At 65.8% G+C, this 27,952-nt stretch overlaps 1 protein-coding gene across 2 annotated transcripts in view; it reads left to right on the forward strand.

Annotated features, from left to right (window-relative positions):
• The window catches only part of HSPG2 (heparan sulfate proteoglycan 2), a 65,337-nt gene extending 37,871 nt beyond the window's left edge, over positions 1–27,466 (forward strand). For both annotated transcript variants that reach the window (XM_074560514.1, XM_074560515.1), the window contains 47 exons: positions 1,004–1,146; positions 1,242–1,377; positions 1,471–1,616; positions 1,701–1,839; positions 1,921–2,075; positions 2,863–3,001; positions 3,135–3,286; positions 4,508–4,646; positions 4,835–4,992; positions 5,788–5,926; positions 6,001–6,152; positions 6,266–6,404; positions 6,487–6,638; positions 6,725–6,872; positions 6,963–7,114; positions 7,211–7,349; positions 7,432–7,583; positions 7,667–7,805; positions 7,897–8,040; positions 8,115–8,249; positions 8,903–9,084; positions 9,166–9,358; positions 9,455–9,634; positions 11,401–11,661; positions 11,758–11,953; positions 12,046–12,143; positions 12,846–13,112; positions 13,197–13,309; positions 13,415–13,562; positions 13,677–13,793; positions 14,066–14,150; positions 14,256–14,400; positions 14,501–14,600; positions 14,747–14,856; positions 14,966–15,074; positions 15,179–15,277; positions 16,991–17,212; positions 17,937–18,169; positions 19,385–19,562; positions 21,900–22,022; positions 22,124–22,177; positions 22,315–22,390; positions 24,933–25,011; positions 25,133–25,203; positions 25,329–25,412; positions 25,479–25,582; positions 27,011–27,466. In XM_074560514.1, coding sequence (XP_074416615.1) covers positions 1,004–1,146; positions 1,242–1,377; positions 1,471–1,616; positions 1,701–1,839; positions 1,921–2,075; positions 2,863–3,001; positions 3,135–3,286; positions 4,508–4,646; positions 4,835–4,992; positions 5,788–5,926; positions 6,001–6,152; positions 6,266–6,404; positions 6,487–6,638; positions 6,725–6,872; positions 6,963–7,114; positions 7,211–7,349; positions 7,432–7,583; positions 7,667–7,805; positions 7,897–8,040; positions 8,115–8,249; positions 8,903–9,084; positions 9,166–9,358; positions 9,455–9,634; positions 11,401–11,661; positions 11,758–11,953; positions 12,046–12,143; positions 12,846–13,112; positions 13,197–13,309; positions 13,415–13,562; positions 13,677–13,793; positions 14,066–14,150; positions 14,256–14,400; positions 14,501–14,600; positions 14,747–14,856; positions 14,966–15,074; positions 15,179–15,277; positions 16,991–17,212; positions 17,937–18,169; positions 19,385–19,562; positions 21,900–22,022; positions 22,124–22,177; positions 22,315–22,390; positions 24,933–25,011; positions 25,133–25,203; positions 25,329–25,412; positions 25,479–25,582; positions 27,011–27,174 — 6,689 coding nt within the window. In that variant the 3' untranslated portion in view covers positions 27,175–27,466. The remainder of the gene's footprint in view (positions 1–1,003; positions 1,147–1,241; positions 1,378–1,470; positions 1,617–1,700; positions 1,840–1,920; positions 2,076–2,862; positions 3,002–3,134; positions 3,287–4,507; positions 4,647–4,834; positions 4,993–5,787; positions 5,927–6,000; positions 6,153–6,265; positions 6,405–6,486; positions 6,639–6,724; positions 6,873–6,962; positions 7,115–7,210; positions 7,350–7,431; positions 7,584–7,666; positions 7,806–7,896; positions 8,041–8,114; positions 8,250–8,902; positions 9,085–9,165; positions 9,359–9,454; positions 9,635–11,400; positions 11,662–11,757; positions 11,954–12,045; positions 12,144–12,845; positions 13,113–13,196; positions 13,310–13,414; positions 13,563–13,676; positions 13,794–14,065; positions 14,151–14,255; positions 14,401–14,500; positions 14,601–14,746; positions 14,857–14,965; positions 15,075–15,178; positions 15,278–16,990; positions 17,213–17,936; positions 18,170–19,384; positions 19,563–21,899; positions 22,023–22,123; positions 22,178–22,314; positions 22,391–24,932; positions 25,012–25,132; positions 25,204–25,328; positions 25,413–25,478; positions 25,583–27,010) is intronic.
• The last annotated feature ends 486 nt before the right edge of the window (positions 27,467–27,952 follow it).

The raw sequence follows: 27,952 nt of genomic DNA on the forward strand, positions 1-27,952 counted from the left end.
CATCATCCTCGTTGTCCCCATCATCTCTGTCACCCCCATCATCCCCACTGTCCCCATCATCCCCACTGTCCCCATCATCCCCATTGTCCCCATCGTCCCCATCATCCCTATCACCCCCATTGTCCCCATCACCCCCATTGTCCGTATCATCCCCATCATTGCCATCATCCCTGTCACCCCCATCTTCCCCACTGTCCCCATCGTCCCCATCATCTGTCACCCCCACTGTCTCCATCATCCCCTTCATCCCCCATCATCCATCCCCATCATCCTCGTTGTCCCCATCATCTCTATCAACCCCATCATCCCCACTGTCCCCATTGTCCCCATCATCCCTGTCACCCCCATCGTCCCCATCACCCCCATTGTCCCCATCGTACCCATCATCTCTGTCACCCCCACTGTCTCCATCATCCCCTTCATCCCTCCATCATCCTTGTTGTTCCCATCATCTCTATCATCCCCATTGTCCCCATCGTCCCCATCACCCCGGGTCACCCCCATTGTCCCCATCATCTCTATCATCCCCATCATCCCCTTCATCCCCATCATCCTCGTTGTCCCCATCATCCCTATCACCCCCGTCATCCCCACTGTCCCCATCGTCCCCATCACCCTTGTCACCCCCATTGTCCCCATCATCCCCTTCGTCCCCATCATCCCCTTCATCCCCATCATCCTCATTGTCCCCATCATCCCTATCACCCCGGTCATTCCCACTGTCCCCATCATCCATGTCACCCCCATTGTCCCCATCATCCCTTTCATCCCCATCATCCTCGTTGTCCCCATCATCCCTATCACCCCCGTAATCCCCACTGTCCCCATCATCCATGTCACCCCCATTGTCCATATCATCCCTCACCGTCCCCATCATTGCCATCATCCCTGTCACCCCCATCTTCCCCAATCTCCCCCTCGTCCCCATAACCTCTGTCACCCCCATTGTCCCCATCACCCCCACCCTCCCCCGGGCACCTCCCTGACCCCCCACTTCCCGCAGCCGCCGGCGCCCCCCAGGTGCAGGTGAGCCCGGAGCGGACGGAGGTGCAGGAGGGCTCCACGGTGCGGCTCTACTGCCGGGTCTCGGGGTCACCCACTGCCACCATCACCTGGGAGAAGCAGGGGGGCACCCTGCCACCACAGGTGAGACGGGTGCTGGCACCCTTGGGTACTGCCGGCGGGGGTGGGGGTGTGTGGGTGCACCGCGGGTGCCGCTCACGCCCACCCTCGTGCCGCAGTCCCGCGCCGAGGACGGGGACATCGCCACGCTGGTCATCCCCACCGTGACAGCAGCCGACAGCGGCGTCTACCTCTGCGTGGGCACCAGCGCCGCCGGCACGGCCCGCGCCGCCATCGAGGTGGCGGTGGTGCCAGGTGAGGCGGGTGAGGGGACACCGAAGGGGTTTGGGGACAGTTCCGGGGGGCCGCAACCCCCCGCTGCCGCATCCTCCCTTTTCCTTCCCGCAGGGATGACGCCGCCCGTCCGCATCGAGTCCTCGTCCCCGTCCGTCACCGAGGGACAGACCCTGGACCTCGACTGCCTGGTGGCAGGGGCCGGCCCCGCCACCGTGACGTGGTACAAGCGCGGTGGCTCCCTGCCCGCCAGCCACCAGGTAGGGTGCGGGCAGTGCGGGCAGCACCCCCAGATCCCACCCCGTCCCCCGCTGTGTGACACCGACGCCTGTCCCCAACCCCAGGTTTCGGGGTCCCGGCTCCGTGTCCCTCACGTCACGGCGGCCGATTCCGGGGAGTACGTGTGCCGGGCGAGCTTGGGGACCACCGTCCGGGAGGCGTCCATCATCGTCACCGTCGTGGCCGCATCTGGCTCGTCCTACGGTGAGGCTGGGCTCGGTGGCACCTTGGCTGGGGGACATGCTGGTCCCCAACGGGTGGTCACGGCTTCGTCCTCCCCTCTAGGGCCACCAGCTTCAGGTGTCCCCGTCCGGATTGAGGCGTCTTCATCCACCGTGGCCGAGGGACAGACCCTGGACCTCAACTGCGTGGTGGCCGGCCAGGGACAGGCCACCGTCACCTGGTACAAGCGCGAGGGGTCCCTCCCGGCCAAGCACCAGGTAGGGGACACCGGAGGGGGATGTCCCCAAGGCGGGTGGTTGGGATTGACCCACGGTCCTGTGCATGCCCAGGTGGCCACCTGCAAGTGTAGTGCAAACTCAGGTGGCCCCATGCAAATCCAGGTGGCCCATGCAAACTCAACTGACACTTTAGCAAGCCCAGGTGGCCCCATGCAAGCCCATGTGGCCCATGCAAGCTGAGGTGGCCCCATGCAAGCCCAGGTGACCCCATGCAAGCCCATGTGGCCCATGCAAGCTGAGGTGGCCCCATGCAAGCCCAGGTGGCCCCATGCAAGCCCAGGTGACCCATGCAAGCCCAGGTGGCTCATGTAAGCTGAGGTGACCCCGTGCAAGCCGAGGTGGCCCATACAAGCCAAGGTGGCCCATGAAAGCCCAGGTGGCCCATGCAAACTCAGCTGGCACTTTAGCAAGCCCAGGTGGCCCCATGCAAGCCTAGGTGGCTCGTGTAAGCTGAGGTGGCCCCATGCAAGCCCATGTGGCCCATGCAAGCCCAGGTGGCCCCATGCAAGCTGAGGTGGCCCCATGCAAGCCCAGGTGACCCATGCAAGCCCAGGTGGCTCATGTAAGCTGAGGTGGCCCCATGCAAGCTGAGGTGGCCCCATACAACCCAAGGTGGCCAGTGAAAGCCCAGGTGGCCCATGCGAACTCAGCTGGCACTTTAGCAAGCCCAAGCAGCTCTGTGCAAGCCCAGGTGGCCCCGTGCAAGTCCCAGCAGCCCCATGGAAGCCCAAGTGGCTCCGGTGACCCCCGTGTCCCCTCCCTGCAGATGTCCGGCTCCCGGCTGCGGCTGCTGCAGGTGACAGCGGCCGACTCGGGCGAGTACGTGTGCCGGGTGACCACCGGGGCCACCAGCAGGGAAACCTCCGTCATGGTGACGATCCAGCCCAGAGGGGCCAGCGCCTACCGTGAGTGGGGACAGGGGGGTGGCAGTGCCAGCAGGGGGTCCTATGCGCCGTGGCACTGAGCCGCGTCTCGTGTGCCTGTGCCGGCGGGGCTCTGCCGTGGTCACCGGTGTCACCCTCCCGTCTCGGTCCCCAGCACCGGCCAGCACGACCCCCCTGCGCATCGAGTCCCCGGCCTCCACCGTGGCCGAGGGCCAGACCCTGGACCTCAACTGCGTCATCGCCAGCCCCGCGCAGGCCACCGTCACCTGGTACAAGCGCGGGGGGTCCCTCCCGGCCAAGCACCAGGTAGGGGACACGGAGGGGCATGTCCCCAAGGCGGGTGGTTGGGGCTGACCCATGGCTTCGTGCAAGGTCAGGTGGCCCCATTCAAGCCCAAGTAGCCCAAGGAAGCTCAGGTGGCCCATGCAAGCCCAGGTGGTCCCATGGAAGCTCAGATGGCCCATGCAAGCCCAGATGGCCCACGCAAGCCTGGGTGGCCCTTGGAAACTCTGGTGACCCCTTCCAAGCCCACATAGCCCATACAAGCCCAAGTGTCCCCATGGAAGCCATGGTGGCCTGTGCAAATCTGGTGGCCTGTGCAAATCTGGTGGCCCCGTGCAAGCCCAGGTAACCCCATGCAAGCCCAGATGGCCCATGCAAGCCTAGGTGGCCCTTAGAAGCTCTGGTGACCCCATCCAAGCCCACATAGCCCATGCAAGCCCAAGTGTCCCCATGGAAGCCGTGGTGGCCTGTGCAAATCTGGTGGCCCCATGCAAGCCCAGGTAGCCCCATGCAAGCCCAGATGGCCCACACAAGCCTGGGTGGCCCTTAGAAGCTCTGGTGACCCCATCCAAGCCCACATAGCCCATGCAAGCCCAAGTGTCCCCATGGAAGCCGTGGTGGCCTGTGCAAATCTGGTAGCCCCATGCAAGCCCAGGTAGCCCCATGCAAGCCCAGATGGCCGACACAAGCCTGGGTGGCCCTTAGAAGCTCTGGTGGCCCCATCCAAGCCCACATAGCCCATGCAAGCCCAAGTGTCCCCAGGGAAGCCATGGTGGCCTGTGCAAATCTGGTGGCCCCATGCAAGCCCAGGTAGCCCATGCAAGCCCAGATGGCCCACGGAAGCCTGGGTGGCCCTTGGAAGCTCTGGTGACCCCATCCAAGCCCACATAGCCCATGCAAGCCCAAGTGTCCCCATGGATGCCATGGTGGCCCGTGCAAGATCTGATGGCCCCATGCAAGCCCAGGTGGTCTGTGCAAGCCCAGGTAGCCCCATGCAAGCCCAGGTGGTCCATGCAAGCCTGGGTGGCCCTTGGAAGCTCTGGTGACCCCATCCAAGCCCACATAGCCCATGCAAGCCCAAGTGTCCCCATGGGTGCCATGGTGGCCCGTGCAAGATCTGGTGGCCCCATGCAAGCTCATGTAGCCCATGCAACCCCAGGTGACCCCATGGAAGCCCAAATGGCCCCGTGCAAGCCTCAGCAGCCTCATGGAAGCCCAAATGGCCCCTGTGTCCCCTCCCCGCAGGTGTCCGGCTCCCGGCTGCGGCTGTTGCAAGTGACAGCGGCCGACTCGGGCGAGTACGTGTGCCGGGTGACCACCGGGGCCACCAGCAAGGAGACCTCCATCATGGTGACGATCCAGCCCAGCGGGGCCAGCGCCTACCGTGAGTGGGGACCAGGGGGGACGGGGGACGTTGCCCGCGGGTGGGTGGCACCGCCCCGCGGTGTCCCCGGCTCTGGGCCGAATCGCTCCCCGGGGAAGCCACCCCGGTGGGGCTTCCCAGGCTCCCGGTGTCCCTCGGAGGGTGACACATGGTGGTGGCCACGGTCTCTAACCCGCCTCGGTCCCCAGCCCCGGGCAGCACGACCCCCCTGCGCATCGAGTCCTCGTCCTTGTCGTCCCCTGTGGCCGAGGGCCAGACCCTGGACCTCAACTGCGTCATCGCCAGCCCCGCGCAGGCCACCGTCACCTGGTACAAGCGCGGGGGGTCCCTCCCGGCCAGGCACCAGGTAGGGGACACGGAGGGGGATGTCCCCAAGCCGAGGGGGGGGTTGGGGTTGGCCCATGGCCCTGTGCATGCCCAAGTAGCCCAGGTGGTCCCGTGCAAACTCAGGTGGCCCGTGCAAACCCAGAGGGCACCGTGCAAGCCCTGGTGACCCCTATGCAAGCCCAAGTGACCCCATGCACGTCCAGGTGGCCCTGCGCAAGCACAGGTGGCCCCATGTAAGACCAGGTGGCCCCATGCAAGCCCAAGTGAGTCCATGCAAGCCCAGGTGGTCCCGTGCAAGCCCAAATGGCACCATACAAGCCCAAGTGACTCCATGCAAGTCCAGGTGGCTCCATGCAAGCCCAAATGGCACCATACAAGCCCAAGTGACTCCATGCAAGTCCAGGTGGCCCCATGCAAGCCCAAGTGACCCCATGCACACCCAGGTGGCCCTGCGCAAGCACAGGTGGCCCCATGCAACTCCAGGTGGCCCATGCAATCCCAAGTGACCCCATGCAAGCCCAGGTGGCCCATGCAATCCCAAACGGCACCGTGCAAGCCCATGTGGCTCCATGCAAGCCCAGGTGGCCTTATGCCAGCCCAGGTAGCCCATGCAAACCCAAATCGTCCCCTACAAACCTCCATAGCCCGTGGAAGCCCAGATGACCCCACACAAGCCCAAGCGGCCCCATGGAAGCCCAAGCGGCCCCATGCAAGCTCCAGTGGCCTTGTGCAATCCCAGATGGCCCCATACAAACGCTGATGGCCCCATGGAAGCCCAAATGGCTCCGGTGACTCCCGTGTCCCCTTCCCACAGGTGTCCGGCTCCCGGCTGCGGCTGCTGCAGGTGACAGCGGCCGACTCAGGCGAGTACGTGTGCCGGGTGACCAGCGGGGCCACCACCAAGGAAATCTCCATCGTGGTGACTATCCAGCCCAGCAGGGCCAGCGCCTACCGTGAGTGGGGACCAGGAGGCGACCAGAGGACCGTGCCACGGGCCTTGGGGTGACCCTCCCATCTCTGTCCCCAGCCGTTGGTGTCACCCCCCCGCTGCGCATCGAGTCCTCGTCCTCCTCCGTGGCCGAGGGACAGACCCTGGACCTCAACTGCGTGGTGGCCGGCCAGGGACAGGCCACCGTCACCTGGTACAAGCGCGAGGGGTCCCTCCCGGCCAAGCACCAGGTAGGGGACACCGGCGGGGTGATTTGGGCTGGAAAAGGGTTTTTTGGGGGGTTTTTTTGAGAGGTTTGTGTCCCCCTTCTCATGTGTGTCAACCCCCCACACACACACACCAGGTGTCGGGCACCCGTCTGCGCATCCCCCAGGTGACAGCGGCCGATTCGGGCGAGTACGTGTGCCGGGTGACATCGGGGGGTGTCATGCACGAGACATCCCTCATCGTCACCATCCAGACCGGAGCCGGCTCCTCTTACGGTACCAGGGACGGGTGGGAGGTGACACGGGGAAACGACGGGGACATGGTGGCCGCCCCCTCTGACCCCATGGCCACCCCCAGCCGTCGGTGTCACGCCACCGGTGAGGATCGAGACCTCGTCCGCCGCTGTCACCGAGGGACAGACCCTGGACCTCAACTGCATGGTGGCAGGACAGGGCCACCCCCATGTCACCTGGTACCGGCGCGGGGGGGCTCTGCCCCCCAACAGCCAGGTGGGACGCCGGGGAGGTGGCATCACCCCGCAGGGCACAGCCCCGCGGCGCACACTGATGTGTCCCCAACTTGTCGCCTCCCCCAGGTGTCGGGGACCCGCCTGCGCCTCGCCCAGGTGGCGGTGGCCGACTCGGGGGAGTACGTGTGCCGGGTGACCCTGGGCACCGTCACACAGGAGGCATCTGTCATCGTCACCGTGCCCAGCAGCGCCGGCACCGCCGGCTCCTACTACCGTGAGTGCGAGCGAGACGGCAACAGTTGGGGACAGACAGGTGCCACCTCGGTGACAAACATCCCCTTATCCCTCTCCCCCCCTCCCGCAGCCTCCGGCGTCTCCCAGCCCCTCCGCATCGAGTCCTCGTCCTCGGCCATCGCCGAGGGACAGATCCTGGACCTCAACTGCGTGGTGGCAGGGTCCGGCCCCACCACCGTGACCTGGTACAAGCGCGGTGGCTCCCTGCCCGCCGGCCACCAGGTAGGGCGCAGAGAGTAGGGGAGGGGGGGTGTCACCCTGGCTTTGTCCCATCCCCCGCCGTCTGGCGCTGACTTGTCCCCAAATTGTCCCCACCAGGTGTCAGGCACCCGCCTGCGCATCCCCCAGGTGACGGCGGCCGATTCGGGGGAGTACGTGTGCCGGGTGACGTCGGGGGGCGTCACGCAGGAGACATCCCTCGTCGTCACCATCGATGACGGAGCCAACCCGTCCCACCGTGAGTGCCACCCTTCGGGGGATGGGTCTCCAACGGTGTCGGGGACCGCTGGGGACGTTTACCCTTTGCTCTGCCCGCGCAGCCACCGGCGTCACGCCGCCCATCCGCATCGAGTCCTCGGCGTCCTCTGTCACCGAGGGACAGACCTTGGACCTCGACTGCATGGTGGCCGCCCAGGGACAGGCCACCATCACCTGGTACAAGCGCGGTGGGTCCCTCCCGGCCAAGCACCAGGTAGGTGGGGACACCGGCGGGGTCGGGGACGGTGGCCGTGGATGGCCGGTTGATGCCATCATCTCTTGTCATTGTGTCCCCAGATTTCGGGGTCCCGCCTGCGGCTGTCACAGCTCTCGGTGGCCGATTCGGGGGAGTACGTGTGCCGGGTGGACACAGGCAGCATCTCCCGTGAGGCCACCATTGCTGTCACCGTCACCTCCCGTGACAGCTCCAGCTACCGTGAGTGCGGCTGCAGGGCACCAGAGGACACTGAGGGAAGATGGGGCCCATGGGTGACCTCGGTGGCTCCCCTGTCCCTTTGTCCCTGCAGGTCTGCAGAGCCCCATCATCTCCATCGACCCGCACAGCATGGCAGTGGCACCGGGCGAGGATGCCACCTTCAAGTGCCGTGTCCACGACGGCGCCCGGCCCATCAACATCACTTGGCGGATGGGACCCGGACAACATCTCCAAGGTATGGTGGTTCCCAGGGTGGCCCTGGCGTGGTCCCCAGGGTGGCCCTGGTGTTGACGGCTCCTCCTTGTCCAGACAACGTGAAGATCAGCACCAACGGCTCAGTCATCTCCATCACCGGTGCCCACGTGGGCAACCAGGGTGCCTACCACTGCGTGGCCTCCAACCGCTTTGGCGTCGCCAGCAGCGTTGTCAACCTCCTGGTGCAAGGTGCGAGGTGGCCAGAGTGGCCCTGTCCTTGGCCACGTGTGCTCCAGATGCCCCTGGGGTGGTCGTGTCCCCATCACCGTCCCCATGTTGGTATCTCCCATGTGCTCCAGATGCCCCTGGGGTGGTGGTGTCCCCATCACCGTCCCCATGTTGGTGTCTCCCACGTGCTCCAGATGCCCCTGGGGTGGTGGTGTCCCCGTCTCCATGTCCTCCATGTGCTCCAGGTGTCCCCATGTCGGTGGTATCCCCGTCACCACCCCCACGTTGACATCCCCCATGTTGCTCCAGGTCCTCCTGGTGTAGTGGTGTCCCCGTCCCCATGTCCTCTCCGTGCTTCAGGTGCTCCTAGAGTGGTGGTGTCCTCATCCCCATGTCCTCCATGTGCTCCAGGTGGTCCCAGGGTGGTGGCGTCCCCATCCCCATCCCCATGCTGACGTCCTCCATGTGTGCTAGATGCTCCTGGCGTGGTGGTGTCCCCACCCTCATGTTCTCCATGTGCTTCAGATGCTCCTGGGTTGATGGTGTCCCCATCCCCACGCGGATGTCCTCTCCACGCACTAAATGTCCCCAGGGTGATGGTGTCCCCATCGCCCTGCCAACATCCTCAGTGGTGGTGTCCCCATCCCCACGCTGATGCCCTCTCCCTTCTGCAGGTGCCCCCACCGTGTCGGTGATGCCACCGGGCCCCGTGACAGTGAAGGAGGGCAAATCCCTCAGCGTGGAGTGCCTTGGCCGGGGCGAACCACGGCCCCTGGTGCGCTGGAGCCGGCCAGGCTCCCGGCAGAAGGTGGAGCACCAAACGCTGCTGCACATGGACAGCCAGGCCATCCTGCAGGTGAGCGGGGTCACCCCGGGGTACCACGGGGCGCCGGTGGGTGCCCAGTGCTCACCGCCCACCCTGTCCCCCCTCCACCAGCTCTCACCGGCCAAGCCGGAGCACGCCGGGACCTACGTCTGCACAGCACACAGTGCCTTGGGTTCGGCGCAAGCCCGGGTAGACATCAGCGTGGAGACGGCACAGCGGCACCCCGGGGCCCCCGAGGTCACCGCGCCACCCGCCGTCACCGTGGTGGCCGGGGACACCGCCACGCTGCACTGCACGGCCAGAGGTACGAGGAGGATGGAGGGTGGTGGTGGCGGTGGAGAAAGGGTAACCTGCCCCGGTACCAGGACGCTACGGTGATGGGCACCGGCGTTGCCCGTAGGTGAGCCGGCGCCCCGGATCGAGTGGTCGAAGCTGCGGGCACCCCTGCCCTGGCAGCACCGGGTGGTGAACGGCACCTTGGTCATCCCCCGCGCCGCGCAGCAGGACTCGGGCCAGTACATCTGCAACGCCAGTAGCCCCGCCGGCTCTGCCGAGGTCTTCGTCACCCTCGACGTGGAGAGTAAGGGGGTGGCGGCGGGTGGGGGTGCCCCTGGGTGTCCCTCCTGCCGTCTCCACTGTCTCCTTCACCCCCGCTGTTGCCATCACCCATCCTTGGCTCCTCTCCGTCCTTCCTCTGCACGTGGCCATCTCCACCACTGCTCCCACTCTCCCATCTAGCCCTTCCTCGTGGATCCATCCTCGCTCCATCCCGGCACTCATCCTCCTCTCCAGCTCCTCTCAAACTCCGCCATCCAGCCCTTCCTGTGGATGTGTCCATCCACTTGTCCCATCCCGTCTACTTCTGCTCTCTCCTCCATCCATCCACTGTTCGTGGATTCATCCGTCTCATCCGTCCCACTTCACACCCATCTCTCCATCTCCCCTCACACCCCTCCATCCACCTCTTCCTGGTGGGTTCATCTGTCTCGTCCATCCCAGCACACGCCCATCTCTCCATTTCCTCTCACACCCTCCCATCCACCCCTTCCTGGTGGATTCACCCATCCCAGCTCACATCCACCTGCCCGTCTCCTCTCACACCCCTCCACCCACCCCTTCCTGGTGGATTCATCTACCACTCATCCACCCCAGCACATGCCCGTCTCTTCATCTCCTAACTCCTCCATCCATCCCTTCCTTGTGGATTCATCCATCATTCATCCATCCCAGCACACAACCATCTCTCCATCTCCTCTCACACCGCTTCATCCATCCCTTCCTTGTGGATTCATCCATCATTCATCCATCCCAGCTCACATCCATCTCTCCATCTCTGTTCACACCCCTCCATCCACCCCTTCCTGGTGGATTCACCCATCACTCGACCATCCCAGCTCACACCCACCTCGCTGTCTCCTCTCACACCCCTCCATCCATCCATCCATCCCTTCCATGTGAATTCCATCCATCTCATTCATCCCAGCCCGTGGACATCTCTTCATCTCCTCTCAATCTCCATTCATCTATCTGTCCATCTGTCTCTTCCTTGTGGATTCATCCATCACTCTACCATCCCAGCTCACATCCATCTCTTCACCTCCTCTCAGATGTCTCCTTCCCTCGTGGATCTGTCCACCTCTCATCCATCCCAGCACACAACCACCTCTCCATCTCCTTACTCCTCCATCCATCCCTTCCTTATGGATCTATCCATCTCTGGTCCATCCCAGCACTTGCCCATCTCTCCATCTTCTCTCAAACTTTCCATTCATCCCTTTGTTGTGGATTCATCCATAATTTGTCCATCCTACCCCACACCCATCCCTCCACCTCCTCTCACGCCCCTCCGTTCACCCTTCCTCGTGGATCCGTGCATCACTACATCCATCCATCTGGTCCATCCCAGCTCACATCCATCTCTCCATCTTCTCTCAAAGTTCTCCACCCACCTCTTCCTTGTGGATTCGTCCATCACTCAACCATCCCAGCTCACATCCACCTCTCCATCTCCATTCACACCCCTCCGTCCATCCCTTCCCCTGTGGAACCAACCCTCTCTGGTCCATCCCACCACAAGCCCATCTCTCCAGCTTCTCTCAAACATCTCCATCCTCCTCTTCCTCATGGTTCCAGCCATCTCTGGTCCATCCCAACATAGGCCCACCTCCATCTCCACCCACACCCACTGATGTTCTCCTTGCCTTGTTGACCCACTCACTGCCCCGTTGACCCACTCATTGCCTCGTTGACCTATCCATTGCCCCGTTGACCTATCCATTGCCCCGTTGACCCATCCATTGGCCCATCCCGGCTGTGGCCGGGTGCTGATACCAGCTGTCCCCACAGCACCACCGTATGCCACCAGCCTGCCGGAGGAGACGGCGGTGCGCGCCGGCGATGCACTGCAGGTGCAGTGCCTGGCCCACGGCACCCCGCCGCTGCTCTATGCTTGGGACAAGGTCAACGGCAGCCTCTCGCCACGCGTCATCCACCGCGCTGGCCTCCTCCGCATCAGCCCGGTGTTGCCCGCCGACGCCGGCACCTACCGCTGCCTCGTCACCAACCGCGTCGGCACCGCCGAGACCTTCGCCCGCGTGGCCGTCCATGGTGAGCACCCCCCACCACCACCGCCGGCAACGGGGATGCCGTGTGCCACAGATGCCCGCGCCGCTGGGTACCATCGGGGCTTTGCATCCCACCAAGGTGATGCCGGTGACAGCGGGGACAGCGGCGGTGGTCCCTTGACCGTACGGGTGACACCGGAGAACCTCGTCATGGGGGTGGGCGGCGCCGCCGAATTCGCCTGCGCCGTCTCAGGGGACCCGCGGGCGCGTCTGGAGTGGCTGAAGGACGGCGGGGAGCTGCCCCCCACCTACAGCGTGCGGGACGGGGTGCTGCGGTAAGGAGGAAGGGGATGGGGCGGTGGGGAACCCCCCCCGCGCCCCCGCCTGCCCCACCGCGGGGTCCCACACCCCGTCTGTGTCCCCGCAGGATTCCGGAGGTGGCGTGGGGGGCGCAGGGGGTGTACACGTGCCGGGCCAGCGCCCCGGGCGGGCAGGCAGAGGACAGGGCCACCCTCACCGTCCAGGGTAGGAGCAGCACCCCGCGCACTGCGGGGACGCGGGCACCCCCCCGACCTGTCGCCCTCAAACACTGGCACCCCGGGACCCCCAGGTCCCCGAATCCAGGGGAACCCACTGACCCCACCTACCCCTGCCCGTGCGAACCCCAGCACCCCCCAGTACCCCCCATTTCCCTGCACCCGTGGGCTCCCTGGGTGCCCTCCGTCTCTCCCCACACCCGTGGGCTCCCCAAAACCCCGAATGTCTCCCCATGCCCACAGGCACCCCAGTACCCCCCCCCTCTCCCCACACCCAGGAGCACCCTGGTACCCCCCGTGTCTCCCCACACCCATGAGCACCCCGACACCCCCAATCTCTCCCCATGCCCGTGGGCACCCCGACACCCCCAATCTCTCCCCAAACCCACAGGCACCCCAACACCCCCAGCCTCTCCCCATGCCTGCAGGCACCCCAGTACCCCCCCCTCCCCCCACACCCATGAGCACCCCGGTACCCCCCATGTCTCCCCACACCCATGGGCACCCTGACACCCCCAATCTCTCCCCATGCCCGTGGCCACCCCAAAGGTCTCCCCGTGCCCTCGCGCACCCCGTTTCTCCCCATCTCTCACTCCTCCCACTGGCACCCCGGACTGCGATGCCTCCCCCACGCCGGGGGGGCACCCCAAAACCCCGCTGTGTTTCCCTCCCCCCCCCCCCCCGCCCCAAGCTCTCCCCAGGGCCCTGATCAACATCCGGACGGCGGTGCAGACGGTGCTGGCGGGGACGATGGTGGAGCTGGAGTGCCTGGGTTTGGGCGATCCCCGTCCCCACGTCACCTGGAGCAAAGTGGGGGGCCGTATCCGCCCCGGGGTGCTGGTCCGCGCCGGCACCCTCACCATCGAGCGGGTAGAACGGGCGGACGCCGGGCAGTACCGCTGCACCGCCACCAACGCCGTGGGCACCGTCCAGTCCCACGTCATCCTCCACGTGCAAGGTGAGGCCGGGGCCGGGGTGGCGGGAAATGGGGGCGCACGGGGCGGTGACACCTCGGGGTGGTGACACCTTGGCGCATCCCCAGCCACCCCCCAAATTGCGGGGCAACCAGAGGTGAAGGAGGTCTCGGTGGGGTCGGCGGCGGTTTTGCCCTGCTTGGCATCCGGCTTCCCGGTGCCGGAGATCACCTGGAGCAAGGTGAGACGGAGGGACGCAGGGATGGGGGTGCGGGGTTGGGGGGTGGGGGGGGGAGCACCCGATGGGTGGTGACCCCCCCCACCCCGTCACCCCGCTCTGCCGCAGCTGGAGGGGGAGCTGCCGGTGGGTGCCAGGGCGGAGGGGAACGTCCTGACGCTGCCAGCCATTCGCCACGAGGACGCCGGCGTCTACGCCTGCACCGCCGCCAACCGCCGGGGCCAGGAGACGGCTTACTACGTCCTCAAGGTCCGAGGTGAGGAGGGACGGACGGACGGACGGACGGACGGATGGACGGACGGCACAGGGGGTGGGGGAGGGGGGTGATGTACCCCCAACCCCTCCTGACCCCCCCGCCCCGTCCCCGCAGAGCGCCTGGTCCCCTATTTCGGGCAGACGCCCCGCTCCTTCCTCCCCCTGCCCACCATCAAGGATGCCTACAAGAGGTTCGAGATCCTCATCACCTTCCGACCTGATGCTGCTGATGGTGAGCGCCGACGGGACCCCTCTGTCCCCCCACCGTGTGTGCCCCCCGGCCACGTCCCCTCCATCCTTTCCTCCCCTTTTCCCTCTCCATCCTCCCCTCTCCCTCCTTTAGCTCCCATTCTCTATTCAACCGACCCCCCACCTTATTGGGGGGGGGGGGGGGTTCTCCTCCATCCTGGGGGTGTTTTGGGGTCCCCCAGGATGTGACACGCCCCCCCCGCCCCCTCCTCGGGGTGGGGACCATCCTGCCTGACCCGCTGTCACCCCCCCCAGGGCTTCTCCTCTACAACGGGCAACGGAAAACCAGCGGCGCCGACTTCATCTCCTTCGGTTTGGTGGGCGGCCGCCCCGAGTTCAGGTGAGACCCACGAGCGGGTGCTACGGGAAGGGGCGGGGGGCGGTGGGGCGGGTCGGAGATGGGCGCTGGCACCCTCCGACACCCGTCGTACCCCAAAAACTTCAGGTTTGACGCCGGTTCGGGCATGGCCACCATCCGTCACCCGACGCCGCTGCGGTTGGGGGAGTACCACACCGTCCGCCTCCTCCGCAACCTCACCCGGGGTTCACTGGAGCTGGACGGGCACCCCCCGGTTAACGGCACCTCGCAGGTATGGGTTGGTTTGGTTTTTTTTGGGGGGGTGGGGTGGGGCTGTGTGTTGGGTGGGGGTCGGGGTGCTGGAGGTGGTGCCCACCCGCTCGTGCCCGCAGGGGAAGTTCCAGGGGCTGGATCTGAACGAGGAGCTGTACCTGGGGGGGTACCCCGATTTCGGCGCCGTGGCCAAGACGGGGCTGAGCCGCGGTTTCGTGGGTGAGTGATGGGGTGGGTTTTTTTTTTTTTTTTTTGGGGGGGGGGCGGTGGGGTTGCACCAGGAGGTGTGGGGAGGGGGCTGAGCATCGTGTCACACACACCCACACCCCCCCGCCGCCACCACCGCCTTCTCCGTCCCTCCGCAGGCTGCGTGCGCCAGCTCCGCATCCAAGGGGAGGAGGTGGCTTTTGGGGACATGGATCTGCAGGCGCATGGTGTCACCAGCTGTCCCACCTGCCAGGACCAGCCCTGCCAGGTGAGGCTGGGGGTGATGCCCACCCATCGCCACCCATCCCCACCCATCGCTGACACCCATGTCACCGTCCCGTCCCCGTCCCCCAACCCCCCCCCCAACCCCTCCCCAGAATGGCGGCGTGTGCCAGGACGCCGAGAGCGGCACCTACATCTGCCGTTGTCCCCACGGCTTCACCGGCAGCAACTGCGAGTACTCGCAGGCTCTGCATTGTCACCCAGGTAAGGTGCCCACCCCGTAGGGGGTGTCACCCTGTCGTGGGGGGGGGGGGTGGGGTGTGTCCCCTCCCTCGGCGGATGGGTGCTCACGGCTTGTTGCCCTGCAGAGGCATGTGGGCCTGATGCCACCTGCATCAACCGGCCGGACGGGCAGGGCTACACCTGCCGCTGCCACCTGGGCAAGGCTGGGGAGAGGTGCACCGAGGGTGAGCGCGGCCGGGGACATGGGGACGGGGCTGGCATCGCCCTGGGGACACGGGCACAGGGCTGGGACCAACCCAGGGAGATGGGGACGGGGCTGGGACCACCCCGGGGAGATGGGGACATGGCTGGGGACCACCCTGGGGACACGGGCACAGGGCTGGGACCACCCTGGGGACATGGGCACAGGGTGGGGACCAACCCAGGGAGATGGGGACAGGGCTGGGACCATCCTGGGGAGATGGGGACATGGCTGGGGATCACCCTGGGGACATAGATATGGGGTGGGGACCACCCTGGGGACACGGGCACAGGGCTGGGACCACCGTGGGGACATGGGCACAGGGCTGGGACCACCCTGGGGAGATGGGGACAGGGCTGGGACCACCCTGGGGACATGGGCACAGGGTGAGGACCAACCCAGGGAGATGGGGACATGGCTGGGGACCACCCTGGGGACACAGGCATGGGATGGGGACAAACCCAGGGAGATGGGCACGGGGCTGGGACCACCTTGGGGACACAGGCATGGGGTGAGGACCACCCTGGGGACATGGGCACAGGGTGGGGACAAACCCAGGGGGACGGGCACAGGGCTGGGACCACCCTGGGGAGATGGGGACATGGCTGGGGACAACCTTGGGGACATGGGCACAGGGTGGGGACCACCCCTGGGAGATGGGGATGGGGCTGGGACCACCCTGGGGAGATGGGGTCATGGCTGGAGACCACCCTGGGGACACGGACTCAGGGCTGGCACCACCCTGGGGACAAAAGCATGACGGGGACAGGGGATTACACACCATCTGGGGAGACAGGCGTCATGGAGGTGATGGAGATGGGCCATCGGGTGCCATCCCAGGGAGATGGGCACGATGTGGTGGGGATTGGAGACCACCCTGGGGACACGGGCATGGGTCTGGGTACCACTCTGGGGACACAGGGATGGGGCTGGGGACCACCCTGGGAAGATGGGTAGGGACTGGGACTACCGTGAGGACACGGGCACCATGGGGATGGAGGTTTGGGTATGACCGTGGGGAGATGGGCACCATGGGGATGGAGGATGAGGTACCACCCCAAGGAGATGGGCATCATGGGGATGGAGGTTTGGGTACCACCATGGGGAGATGGGCACCATGGGGATGGAGGTTTGGGTACCACCATGGGGGGAGATGGGAACCACAAGGATGGAGGATGAGGTACCACCCCAAGGAGATGGGCACCATGGGGGTGGAGGTTTGGGTATGACCGTGGGGAGATGGGCACCATGGGGATGGAGGATGGGGTACCACCCCGAGGAGATGGGCATCATGGGGATGGAGGTTTGGGTACCACCATGGGGAGATGGGCACCATGGGGATGGAGGTTTGGGTACCACCATGGGGGGAGATGGGAACCACAAGGATGGAGGATGAGGTACCACCCCAAGGAGATGGGCACCATGGGGGTGGAGGTTTGGGTACCACCGTGGGGAGATGGGCACCATGGGGATGGAGGATGAGGTACCACCGTGGGGAGGTGGGCACCATGGGGATGGAGGTTTGGGTACCACCCCGAGGAGATGGGCACCATGGGGATGGAGGTTTGGGTACCACCGTGAGGAGATGGGCACCGTGGGGATGGAGGATGAGGTACCACCATGGGGAGATGGGCACCATGGGGATGCAGGACGGGGTCCCATGAGCTGGATGGACACTGATGTGAGGGTGCCGCAGGCGAGGCGGTGAGCGTGCCATCCTTCGGCGAGGCGGGCGCCTTCGTCTCCTACCCGCCCCTCACCAACGTCCACCATGAGCTGCGGGTGGAGGCCGAGTTCCTGCCGCTGGCACCCGATGGGCTCCTGCTCTTCAGCGCCGGCAAAGCCGCCCCCGTCGAAGACTTCGTCGCCTTGGCCATGGCCGGTGGCCACCTCGAGTTCCGCTACGAGCTGGGCTCAGGTGGGCTGGCACAGTGATGGGGGTCCCGGTGGCACCCCGGGGGGCTGGTGGCACCAGGAACCCTGGGTATAGGTGGGGTGGCCTGGCGTTACTGGGATCCACTGGCGTCATTTGGGCCCCCTAGTGTCACCAGGATCCCTTGGCATCATTGTGGTCCCCAAGCGTCACCACGGTCCTCTGGCACCACTGGGGTCCCCAAGTGTCGCCAGGGTCCCTTGGCGTCATTGGGGTCCCTTGGCATCATTAGGGTCCCCAGGAGCTGCCAGGGTCCCTGGGCATCGCTGGGGTCCCCTGGTGTCACTTGGGTCACCTGGTATCACACGGTGTCCCTTGCTGTCACTGGCATCTCCGGGCAGCGCCAGGGTTCCCTGGCATCGCCAAGGTCCCCAAATGTCACCAGGATGTCCTGGTGCCACTGGGGTCCCTTGGTGTCACTGGCATGCCCTGCCATCACCTGGGTCCCCAGACATTGCCAAGCGTCCCCAGGCGTCACTGTCACTCCACCGCGGTCCCCTGGCATCACTTTGGTCCCCAGACGCTGCCAGGGTCCCTGGCCATCAGTGGGGTCCCCTGGTGTCACCGGGCTCCCCTGTCACCACTGGGGTCCCCAAGCATCACCGCGATCCCCCAGCATCACCCGGGGCACCTCCCTGGTCCCCAAGCATCCTTAGTGTCCCCCGGTGTCCCCCGACCCCCCGTGATGTCCCCATCTCGTCCCCCCCAGGCCCGGCGGTGCTGCGGAGCACCGAGCCGGTGACCCTTGGCCACTGGCACCGGGTGACAGCCGAGCGGGTGCACAAGGACGGGACGCTGCTGGTGGACGACGCCGCCCCGGTGAAACGCTCCTCGCCCGGCAAGAGCCAAGGTCTCAACCTCCGCACCCCCCTTTACTTGGGGGGCACCGAGCCCCCCCTGCACCCCCCAACCAACGCCTCCTTCCGTGGCTGCATCGGAGAGGTGAGACCCGCCCCTCCCCCCCCAACCTCCCTCCTCCCGGACACTTGGGGACCCCCACCCACCCCATCCCGGACGCCCGGGTCCCCTGGGGACCCCCATCCTGGACGCCCGGGTCCCCTCAGGGTGACCCCCACCCACCCCATTCCAGACACTTGGGTCCCCCCGGGGTGACCCCCATCCCAAACGCCCGGGTCCCCTCGGGGTGACCCCCACCCACCCTATTCTGGCCAACTGGGTCCCCTGGGGACCCCCACCCACCCCAACCCAGACGCCTGGGTCCCCTCAGGGTGACCCCCACCCACCCCATCCAAAACATTTGGGTCCCCTCTGGGTGACGCCCATCCTGGACGCATGGGTCCCCTCGGGGTGGCCCCCACCCACCCCGTCCCAGACACCTGGGTCCCCTTGGGGGGACCCCCATCCCGGATGCCTGGGTCCCCTCAGAGTGACCCCCATCCTGGGCGTCCGGGTCCCCTCAGGGTGACCCTCACCCACCCCATTCCAGACACCTGGGTCCCCTCGGGGTGACCCCCATCCCAAACGCCCGGGTCCCCTCGGGGTGACCCCCACCCACCCCATTCCAGACACCTGGGTCCCCTCGGGGTGACCCCCACCCACCCTATTCTGGCCAACTGGGTCCCCTGGGGACCCCCACCCACCCCAACCCACACGCCTGGGTCCCCTGGGGACCCCCACCCACCCCATCCCGGACACCTGGGTCCCCTCAGGGTGACCCCCACCCACCCCATCCAAAACATTTGGGTCCCCTCTGGGTGACGCCCATCCTGGACGCATGGGTCCCCTTGGAGTGGCCCCCACCCACCCCATTCTGGACACCTGGGTCTCCTGGGGACCCCCATCCCGGGCGTCTGGGTCCCCTGGGGACCCCCACCCATCCCATCCCAGACACCTGGGTCCCCTGCAGACCCCCACCCACCCCATCCAAAACATCTTGGTCCCCTCAGAGTGACCCCCATCCCAGATGCCCGGGTCCCCTTGGGGTGACCCACACCCATCCCAGACGCCTGGGTCCCCACAGCGTGACCCCCATCCCGGACACCCGGGTCCCCTCGGGGTGACCCCCACCCACCCCATCCCAGACTCCTGTGTCCCTTTGGGGTGACCCCCATCCTGGACGCCTGGGTCCCCTCAGGGTGACACACACACACACACACACACACACACACCCCCCGGTGTCCCCCGTCCCCCCCCCAGGTCTCCATCAACGGGAAGAAGGTGGATTTGTCCTACAGCTTCCTGCGGAGCCGCGGCGTGGGGCAGTGTGGGCAGCGCTCGCCCTGCCTGCGGGCTGCCTGCCTGCATGGGGGCCGCTGCCTGCCCCTGCCCGCCGGCACCCCCCCGCACCGCTGCCTCTGCCCCCCCGGCTTCACCGGTGAGCGCGGGGACAGGGACGGGGACGGGGCGGGGGGCACGGGGCACGCGTGGCTCGTGGAGGGGCGCTGGGTGCGCCGCTGCGCACGCGTGTGCGCTGCATGCGCACGTGTGCTGCGTGTTTACTGTGCACGCGTGTGCGCGGTGCATGCCTGTGCGCTGCATGCGCACGTGTGCGGTGCATGCCTGTGCGCTGTGCACACATGTGTGCTGCATGTGCACGCCTGCTGTGCACACGTGTGCGCTGCATGCGCACGTGCGCTGCATGTGTACTGTGCACGCGTGTGCACGGTGCATGCCTGTGTGCTGCACGTGCACGTGTGCTGCGTGTGTACTGTACACGTGTGTGCACGGTGCATGCCTGTGTGCTGCATGTGCACGTGTGCTGCGTGTGTACTGTGCACGCGTGTGCACGGTGCATGCCTGTGCGCTACATGCAGACATGTGCGGTGCATGCGTGTGCGCTGTGCACACGTGTGCTGCATGTGCATGCCTGCTGTGCACGTGTGTGCGCTGTGCACACGCGTGTGTGCTGCATGTGCACGTGTGCTGCGTGTGTACTGTGCACGCATGTGCGCGGTGCATGCCTGTGTGCTGCATGTGCACGTGTGCTGGGCATGCATGCACGTGTGCTGCGTGTGTACTGTGCACACGTGTGCGCGGTGCATGCCTGTGCGGTGCATGTGTGTGCGCTGCATGTGCACATGTGCTGCATGTGTACTGTGCACACGTGTGCGCGGTGCATGCCTGTGCGGTGCATGCGCACGTGTGCTGGGCGTGTGTGCACTGTGCACGCGTGTGTGCTGTGCGTGCGTGTGTGCTGCATGTGCACGCCTGCTGTGCATGCGTGTGTGCTGTGCGTGTGTGTGTGCTGTATGTGCACGTGTGCGGTGCATGCATGTGTGCTCTGCATGCGTGTGCGCTGCACGTGCATGCGTGCTGTGCAGGTGTGCGTGCTGTGGGCACGCGTGTTGCATACGCACACGTGCAGTGCACGTGCATCGTGCATGCGTGTGCACTGCGTGTGCGGATGTGCGTGCCGTGCATGCGTGTGTGCTGCACGTGCGTATCTACGGTGTGGGTGTGTGCGCTGTGCACACGCGTGTGTGCTGCATGTGCACATGTGCTGCATGTGTGCTGCATGTGCACGCCTGCTGTGCAGGTGTGCGCGCTGTGCGCACGCGTGTTGCATACGCACACGTGCCGTGTGTGTGCGTTGTGCATGTGTGTGCGCTGTGTGTGCAGGTGTGTGCGCTGTGCATTCCTGCGTGCTGCATGTGCTCGCCTGCTGTGCATGCATGTGTGCTGCATGTGCACGTGTGCTGCGCATGTGTGCGCTGTGCGTGCTGGCGTGCTGCATTCGCAGTGCGTGCGTGCATGCCGCGTGTGCATCTCTGCTGGCGGTGTGCGTGCGCAGGGCCTGCCTGTGTGCTGCATGTGCATGACTGCTGTGCATGCGTGCGCTCTGTGCATGTACGTGTGCTGCGTGCATGTGTGCGCACTGTGCATGTATGTGGGCCTGTCTGCTGTGCATGCGCGTGCCCGGTGCATATATGTGCTGCAGTAAGGTGTGCTGTGTGTGCGTGTGTGCTGCGTGTGCACGTGTGCAGTGCGTGCGTGTGCTGTGCATGCTTGTGCTGCACATACATGTGTGTCGTGCATGCATGCGCACTGCATGTGCATGTGCGCTATGCATGCCTATGTGCACATCTGCTGTGCGTGCACGTGCCTGGTGCATATATGTGCTGCAGAAACACGCACTGTGCATGCTGGTGTGCTGCATGCGCGTGTGTGCTGTGCATGCATGTATACCGTGCATGCGTGTGCGTGCTGTGCGTGTATGTGTGCTGCGGATGCACGCGTGCTCTGCGCGCATGTACGCTGTGCATGCACGTGTGCTCTGCATGCCTGCGTACGGTGCATGCACAAGCAGCGTGCACGCATGTTTGCAGTGCATGCGTGTGCACTGTGTGAGCAAGCGTCCGCACCGTGCACGCCTGTGTGCTGCACGTGTCTGTGCGTGCTGTGGCTGCACGTGCACTGTGCGTGTGCGTGTGCTGCAGAAGCCCGTGTGCTGTGCGTGCACGTGCCTGCGCTGCGTGGGCGTCTGTGCCGCGTGTGCACGCGTGCTGCCCGTGCCTGTGTGCGGTTCGCAAGCGGGCGCATCTGCTGCGTGTGCGTGTGCGCATTGCCTGATGCGTGCGTGCGTGCAGTTGGCGTGCGCACGCCTGGCTGCGCGTGTGCGCGTATGCCTGCGCGCAGCGTGTGCCGGTTGCACGTGTGCGTGGCGCGTGGGTGACCACCCCGCTCACCCGGTGGCACCCCGCTGTGTCCGCAGGGCCGCGCTGCGAGCGGGAGGAGGATCGCTGCCTGCACCGCAACCCCTGCCTGCACGGCGGCACCTGCAAGGACAACGCCTGCCTCTGCCCGCAGGGCTACAGCGGGCCCTACTGCCAGCACAGTGAGTGGGGACACTGGGGACACCTGGGGACACTTGGGGACGGGGACGGGGGGGGGATGACAGGTGCCACCCCGTCCCCGACCCCTCCTCGTCGCCCGCAGGCTCGGCGCTGGCGGAGCTGGAGCAGGACTGGCAGGAAGGCAGCGGGGGCGGCGGTAGGTGCCTGCACCCCTTTTCCCCCCTCTTTTTGCACCCAAAAGCCACGCCGCGGGGGGTGGCGGCTGGGGGTGGTCCCCACCCCCCCCCGTCACCGTCCCCCTCGCCTCCTCCCCCCCCCCACGTCTCCCCACAGATGCCCCCGGACAGTTCAGCGCTGCTTTCCGCGACGGCTCCTACCTGGCCCTGCCCGGTCACCTCTTTCCCCGCGGGTGAGTGACGCCGGGGACGGGGCACATGCAGCGGGTGCTGCATCCCCCACCCCTGCCCTATTGCACCCTGAGGGGGTGCAGCCTCCCCGGAAAAGGCGGGGGGGCGGGGGGGTGTACACCTTTTCCCATGGCGGTGCAGCACTCCCTGCAGTGCTGCACCCATGGTAACGTTGCACCCGTCGCAGCATTGCACCCATGGCAGTGTTGTACCCTTCCCATAGCATTGCACCCTGGCTGCAGCACTGCACCCGTCGCAGCGTTGCACCCATTGCAGCATTGCATCTGTCACACTATTGCACCCGTCGCAGCGTTGCACCCGTCGCAGCGTTGCACCCGTCGCAGTATTGCACCCATCGCAGCGTTGCACCCATCGCAGCGTTGCACCCTTTTCATAGCATTGCACCCTGGCTGCAGCGCTGCACCCATCGCAACGTTGCACCCATCGCAGCATTGCATCCGTCACACTATTGCACCCATGGCGGCGTTGCACCCATCGCAGTGTTGCACCCTTCCCGTAGCATTGCACCCTGGCTGCAGCGTTGCACCCATCGCAACGTTGCACCCATCGCAGCATTGCATCCGTCACAGTATTGCACCCATGGCGGCGTTGCAGCCTTCCCATAGCATTGCACCCTGGCTGCAGCACTGCACCCATGGCAGCATTGCATCCGTCACAGGGTTGCACCCATGGCAGCATTGCACCCATGGCAGCGTTGCAGCCTTCCCATAGCATTGCACCCTGGCTGCAGCACTGCACCCATCGCAACGTTGCATCCGTCACAGGGTTGCACCCATGGCAGCGTTGCACCCATGGCAGTGTTGCACCCTTGCCGTAGCGTTGCACCCTGGCTGCAGCGCTGCACTCATAGCAGTGTTGCACCCATCACAGCGTTGCACCCATGGCAGTGTTGCACCCTTTTCATAGCATTGCACCCTGGCTGCAGTGTTGCACCCATGGCAGCGTTGCACCCATTGCAGTATTGCACCCACTGCAGCATTGCACCCATGGCAGTGTTGCACCCTTCCCATAGCATTGCACCCATCGCAGGGTTGCACCCATGGCAGCGTTGCACCCTTCCCGTAGTGCTGCACCCTGGCTGCAGCGCAGCACCCATGGCAGTATTGCACCCATCGCAGTGTTGCACCCATCGCAGCCTTGCACCCATGGCAGCCTTGCACCCATCGCAGCGTTGCACCCATGGGCAGCGTTACACCCATCGCAGCATTACACCCATCGCAGTGTTGCGCCTTTCCCAAGGCGTTGCACCGTTGCAGCGTTGCACCCGTGGCAGCATCGCACCCTTCCCACTGCGTTGCACCCTCCCAGGCTGCTGCACCCCTTCCGGCAGCGTTGCGCCCGTCGCCGCGTTGCCCCCATCGCCGCATCGCGCCCTTGCCATGGCGCTGCACCCACTGCAGCGCTGCACCCTTCCCGGGGTGCCGCACCCTTCCCGCTGCGTTGCACCCTTCCTTCCTACGGCACTGCACCCTCCCAGGGTGCTGCGCCCCTTGGGCCCTTGCATCCTTTCTAGGGCCCTGCACCCATCGTGGCATCGCGCCCCTCCTGGTATCCTGCATCCCATCCTGGGTGCTGCGCCCTTCCCGGGGTGCTGCATCCATCGCGGCATTGCACCCTTCCAGGGTGCTGCAGTCTTCACGGGGTGCTGCACCCACCCCAGGGTGCTGCATCCATCATGGCGTTGCACCCTTCCAGGGTGCTGCACCCTTCTTGGGGGTGCTGCACCTTTCCGGGGTGCTGCGGCCACCCTGGGCTGTTGCACCCTTCCCGGGGTGCTGCATCCATCGTATTATTGCATCCTTCCCGGGGTGCTGCACCCCTCGTGCTGTGGCACCCTTCCCGGGGTGCTGCACCCATCATGGCACTGCACCCCTCCTGGTATCCTGCACCCATTGCATCCCATCCTGGGTGCCGCACCCACCCCAGGGTGCCGCATCCACCCCAGGGTGCCGCATCCATCACAGCGTTGCACCCTTCCAGGGGTGCTGCAACCTTCACAGGGTGCTGCGCCCACCCCAGGGTGCCGCATCCATCACGGCGTTGCACCCCTCCAGGGGTGCTGCGGCCGCCCTGGGCTGTTGCACCCACCCCGGGGTGCTGCACCCAGAATAGCATTGCATTCTTCTCAGGGTGCTGCACCCACCGAGCCGTTGCATCTGTCCCGGGGTGCTGCCTCCATCGTGGTGCTGCACCCATCCTGGGGTGCTGCAACCTTCCCGGGGTGCTGCACCCATCGTGGCATTGCATCCTCCCGGGGTGCTGCACCTTTCCTGGGACGCCGCACCCATCGTGGTGTTTCACCCTTCCTGGGGGTGCTACACCCCCCCCAGGGTGCTGCACCCATCATGGCGTTGCACCCTTGCCTGGGGGTGCTGCAACCTTCACAAGGTGCTGCACCCACTCCAGGGTGCCGCATCCATCACGGTGTTCCACCCTTCCCAGGGGTGCTGCACCTTTCCCGGGGGTGCCGCACCCACCCCGGGGTGCTGCACCCACCGAGCCGCCCCCCCCTTTTCCTTGCAGCCCCCCCGAGGCGCCTGAGACCGTGGAGCTGGAGCTGCGGACGGGCAGCGCCGAGGGGCTGCTGCTGTGGCACGGGGCGGTGAGCGGGGCGGGGGGACACCGCCGGGGAGGGGATCAGGGTGCTGAGCCCCCCCCGCCCTCCTCGGGGTGGGGGGTCAGGGTGCCCCCCCGTCCCGCTCACCGCCCCGCTGCGCCCGCAGGAGCCCGGCGAGGGAGGCAAAGCCAAAGATTTCATTGGCCTCGGCTTGAAGGACGGGCACCTGGTGTTCAGGTGAGCGGGGGGTCCCGGTGTCACCCCAGGGTGCCCCCTCCCACCCAAAGGTGCCCTATGCCACCCCAGGGTGCCCCGTGCCACCCAAGGGTGCCCCCAGCACTGAGCCCATGCCACCCCCACAGCTACCAGCTGGGCAGTGGTGAGGCCACCATCGTCTCTGAAGACCCCATCAACGACGGCGAGTGGCACCGGGTGACGGTGACGAGGTGGGTGGGGGTCAGGGTGGGGGCCGGGCGGGGGTCGCGGTGCGGGTGCTGATGGGTGCCGTGCAGGGAGGGCCGGCACGGGCGGCTGCAGGTGGACGGGGAGGAGCCGGTGAGCGGAGAGTCACCGGGAGCCAACATCATGGCCAACACCCAGGGCAGCATCTACGTCGGTACGGTGGCACCTGGGGGACACGGCGGGACACGGGGTGGACGTGGGATGGGACATGGGACGAGATGGGGAGTGGGACACAGGGTGGACGTGGGATGGGACACGGGATGAGATATGGAATGGGACACGGGGTGGACATGGGATGGGACACGGGGTGAGACATGAGGTGGGACACAGGATGGACGTGGGGTGGGACACAGGGTGAAACGTGGGATGGGACACGGCTTGGACAGGGGATGGGACATGGGATGGACATGGGCTGGGACATGGAATGGGACACAGAATGGGACACAGGACGGAACATGGGATGGGCTGTGGAATGTACATTGGATGGGGCACAGGACAAGGACACCGGAAGGGGACACCTGATGGGACATGAGATGGGGCACAGGATGAGACATAGGATGGGGCAGAGGATTGACATAGGATGGGACATGGGGTCGACATGGGAAGGGGACACACCTGATAGGACATGGGACAGGGCACAAGATGGCTGTGGAATGGGATGTGGGATGGACACTGGATGGGACATAGGAGAGGGCATGGGATGGGATGGGAAACCTGGTGGGACATGGGATGGGATGTGGCATGGGACACCTGATGGGACGTGGGGTGGGAGATGGGAGAGGGCACGGGATGGACATGGGATGGGACACCTGATGGGATATGGGATGGGACACATGATGGACGTGGGATGGGACTCGGGATGGACAAGGGATGGGACATGAGATGAACATGGGATGGGACACGGGATGGACATGGGCTGTGGACACCTGGTGGGACATGGGATGGGACTCGGGATGGATATGGGATGGGACAGATGATGGACAAGGGATGGGACACGAGATGGACGTGGGATGGGACATGGGATGGCCATGGGCTGTGGACACCTGGTGTGACATGGGATGGGACGTGGAATGGACATGGGCTGTGGACACCTGGTGGGACGTGGGATGGGATGTGGGATGGACATGGGGTGGGACACTGGATGGACATGGGCTGTGGACACCTGGTGGGACATGGGATGGGACTCAGGATGGATATGGGATGGGACAGATGATGGACAAGGGATGGGACACGAGATGGACGTGGGATGGGACATGGGATGGGACATGGGATGGCCACGGGCTGTGGACGACTGGTGGGATGTGGGATGGGACATGGGATGGACATGGGCTGTGGACACCTGGTGGGACATGGGATGGGATGTGGGATGGACGTGGGGTGGGACACTGGATGGACATGGGCTGTGGACACCTGGTGGGACATGAGATGGGACAGATGATGGACAAGGGATGGGACACGAGATGGACATGGGATGGGACGTGGGATGGACAGGGGCAGGGGCCACAGGAGAGGACACCAGGTGAGCCCAGCGGGTGGCCCCACACCCATGTGTCCCTCTGTGTCCCCCCCATGTCCCCCGCAGGCGGCGCCCCGGACCCCCGCAGCCTGACGGCCGGCAAGTTCACCTCGGGCATCACCGGGTGCCTGCGGGGGCTGGCGCTGGCGCCCGCCGGGGCCCCCCGGTACCCCATCGACCTGCGGCACGGCGCGGTGGGGGGCTCCCCCGCCCCCCCCTGCCCCTCCTAACCCCTTCCCCCCAATGTATTTTGGGGGGGAATTTGGCCAATTTTATTCTTTTCCAAAAAAAAAAAAAAGAAAAGCCAGGAGGAAACGGTGCTTCGCTGCCCCGGGGTGACTCCGGGGGGGAGAGGGGGGGGGGGTGGGGGGGCCGGGACCCCCAAAAATGTTTACACACACACACACACACACACACACACCCCCCGCCGCCCTGGTGCCCGGCGGGGTGGGGGCGCGAGGGACAATCGGGGTGCTGGGGGGGCCCCCCCATGGGGGACAGCTATTAAAGGAGAGAGAACCAGCCCGGCTGCCGTGTCTGGGGGGCTGCGCCGCGGGGGGGGGGGGGGGGGGGGGGCATGGTATGGCGGGGGGGGGGTGTGTGATATGGGGGGTATGGTATGGGGGATATGGTATGGATGGGGGGTATGGGGGGGGGAGAGTGGTGTGTGGGGTATGGTATGGGGGTATGGGGGGGGTGATATAGGGGGTGGGGGGGTGTGGTATGGGCGGTGATACGGGGGGGGTGATATAGGGGGATACGGTATGGGGTGGGTGATATGGGGGGGGTATGGTATGGGGGGGGTGATTTGGAGGTTATGGGGGGTATGGTGGGGAGGGTCCTATGTGGGGTGTGGTATGGGGGGGGGGGCGATATGGGGGGGGTATGGTATGGGAGGGGTATGATGGGGGGGTGGGGGGGGAGGGTAGTATGGGGGTATGGTATGGGGGGGTGGTATGGGGAGATATGGTATTGGGGGGGTGATTTGGGGGTTATGGGGGAGTATGG

This window comes from Larus michahellis, chromosome 16 (genome assembly GCF_964199755.1).
Source record: "Larus michahellis chromosome 16, bLarMic1.1, whole genome shotgun sequence".
In the NCBI taxonomy this organism is placed as follows: Eukaryota; Metazoa; Chordata; class Aves; order Charadriiformes; family Laridae; genus Larus; species Larus michahellis.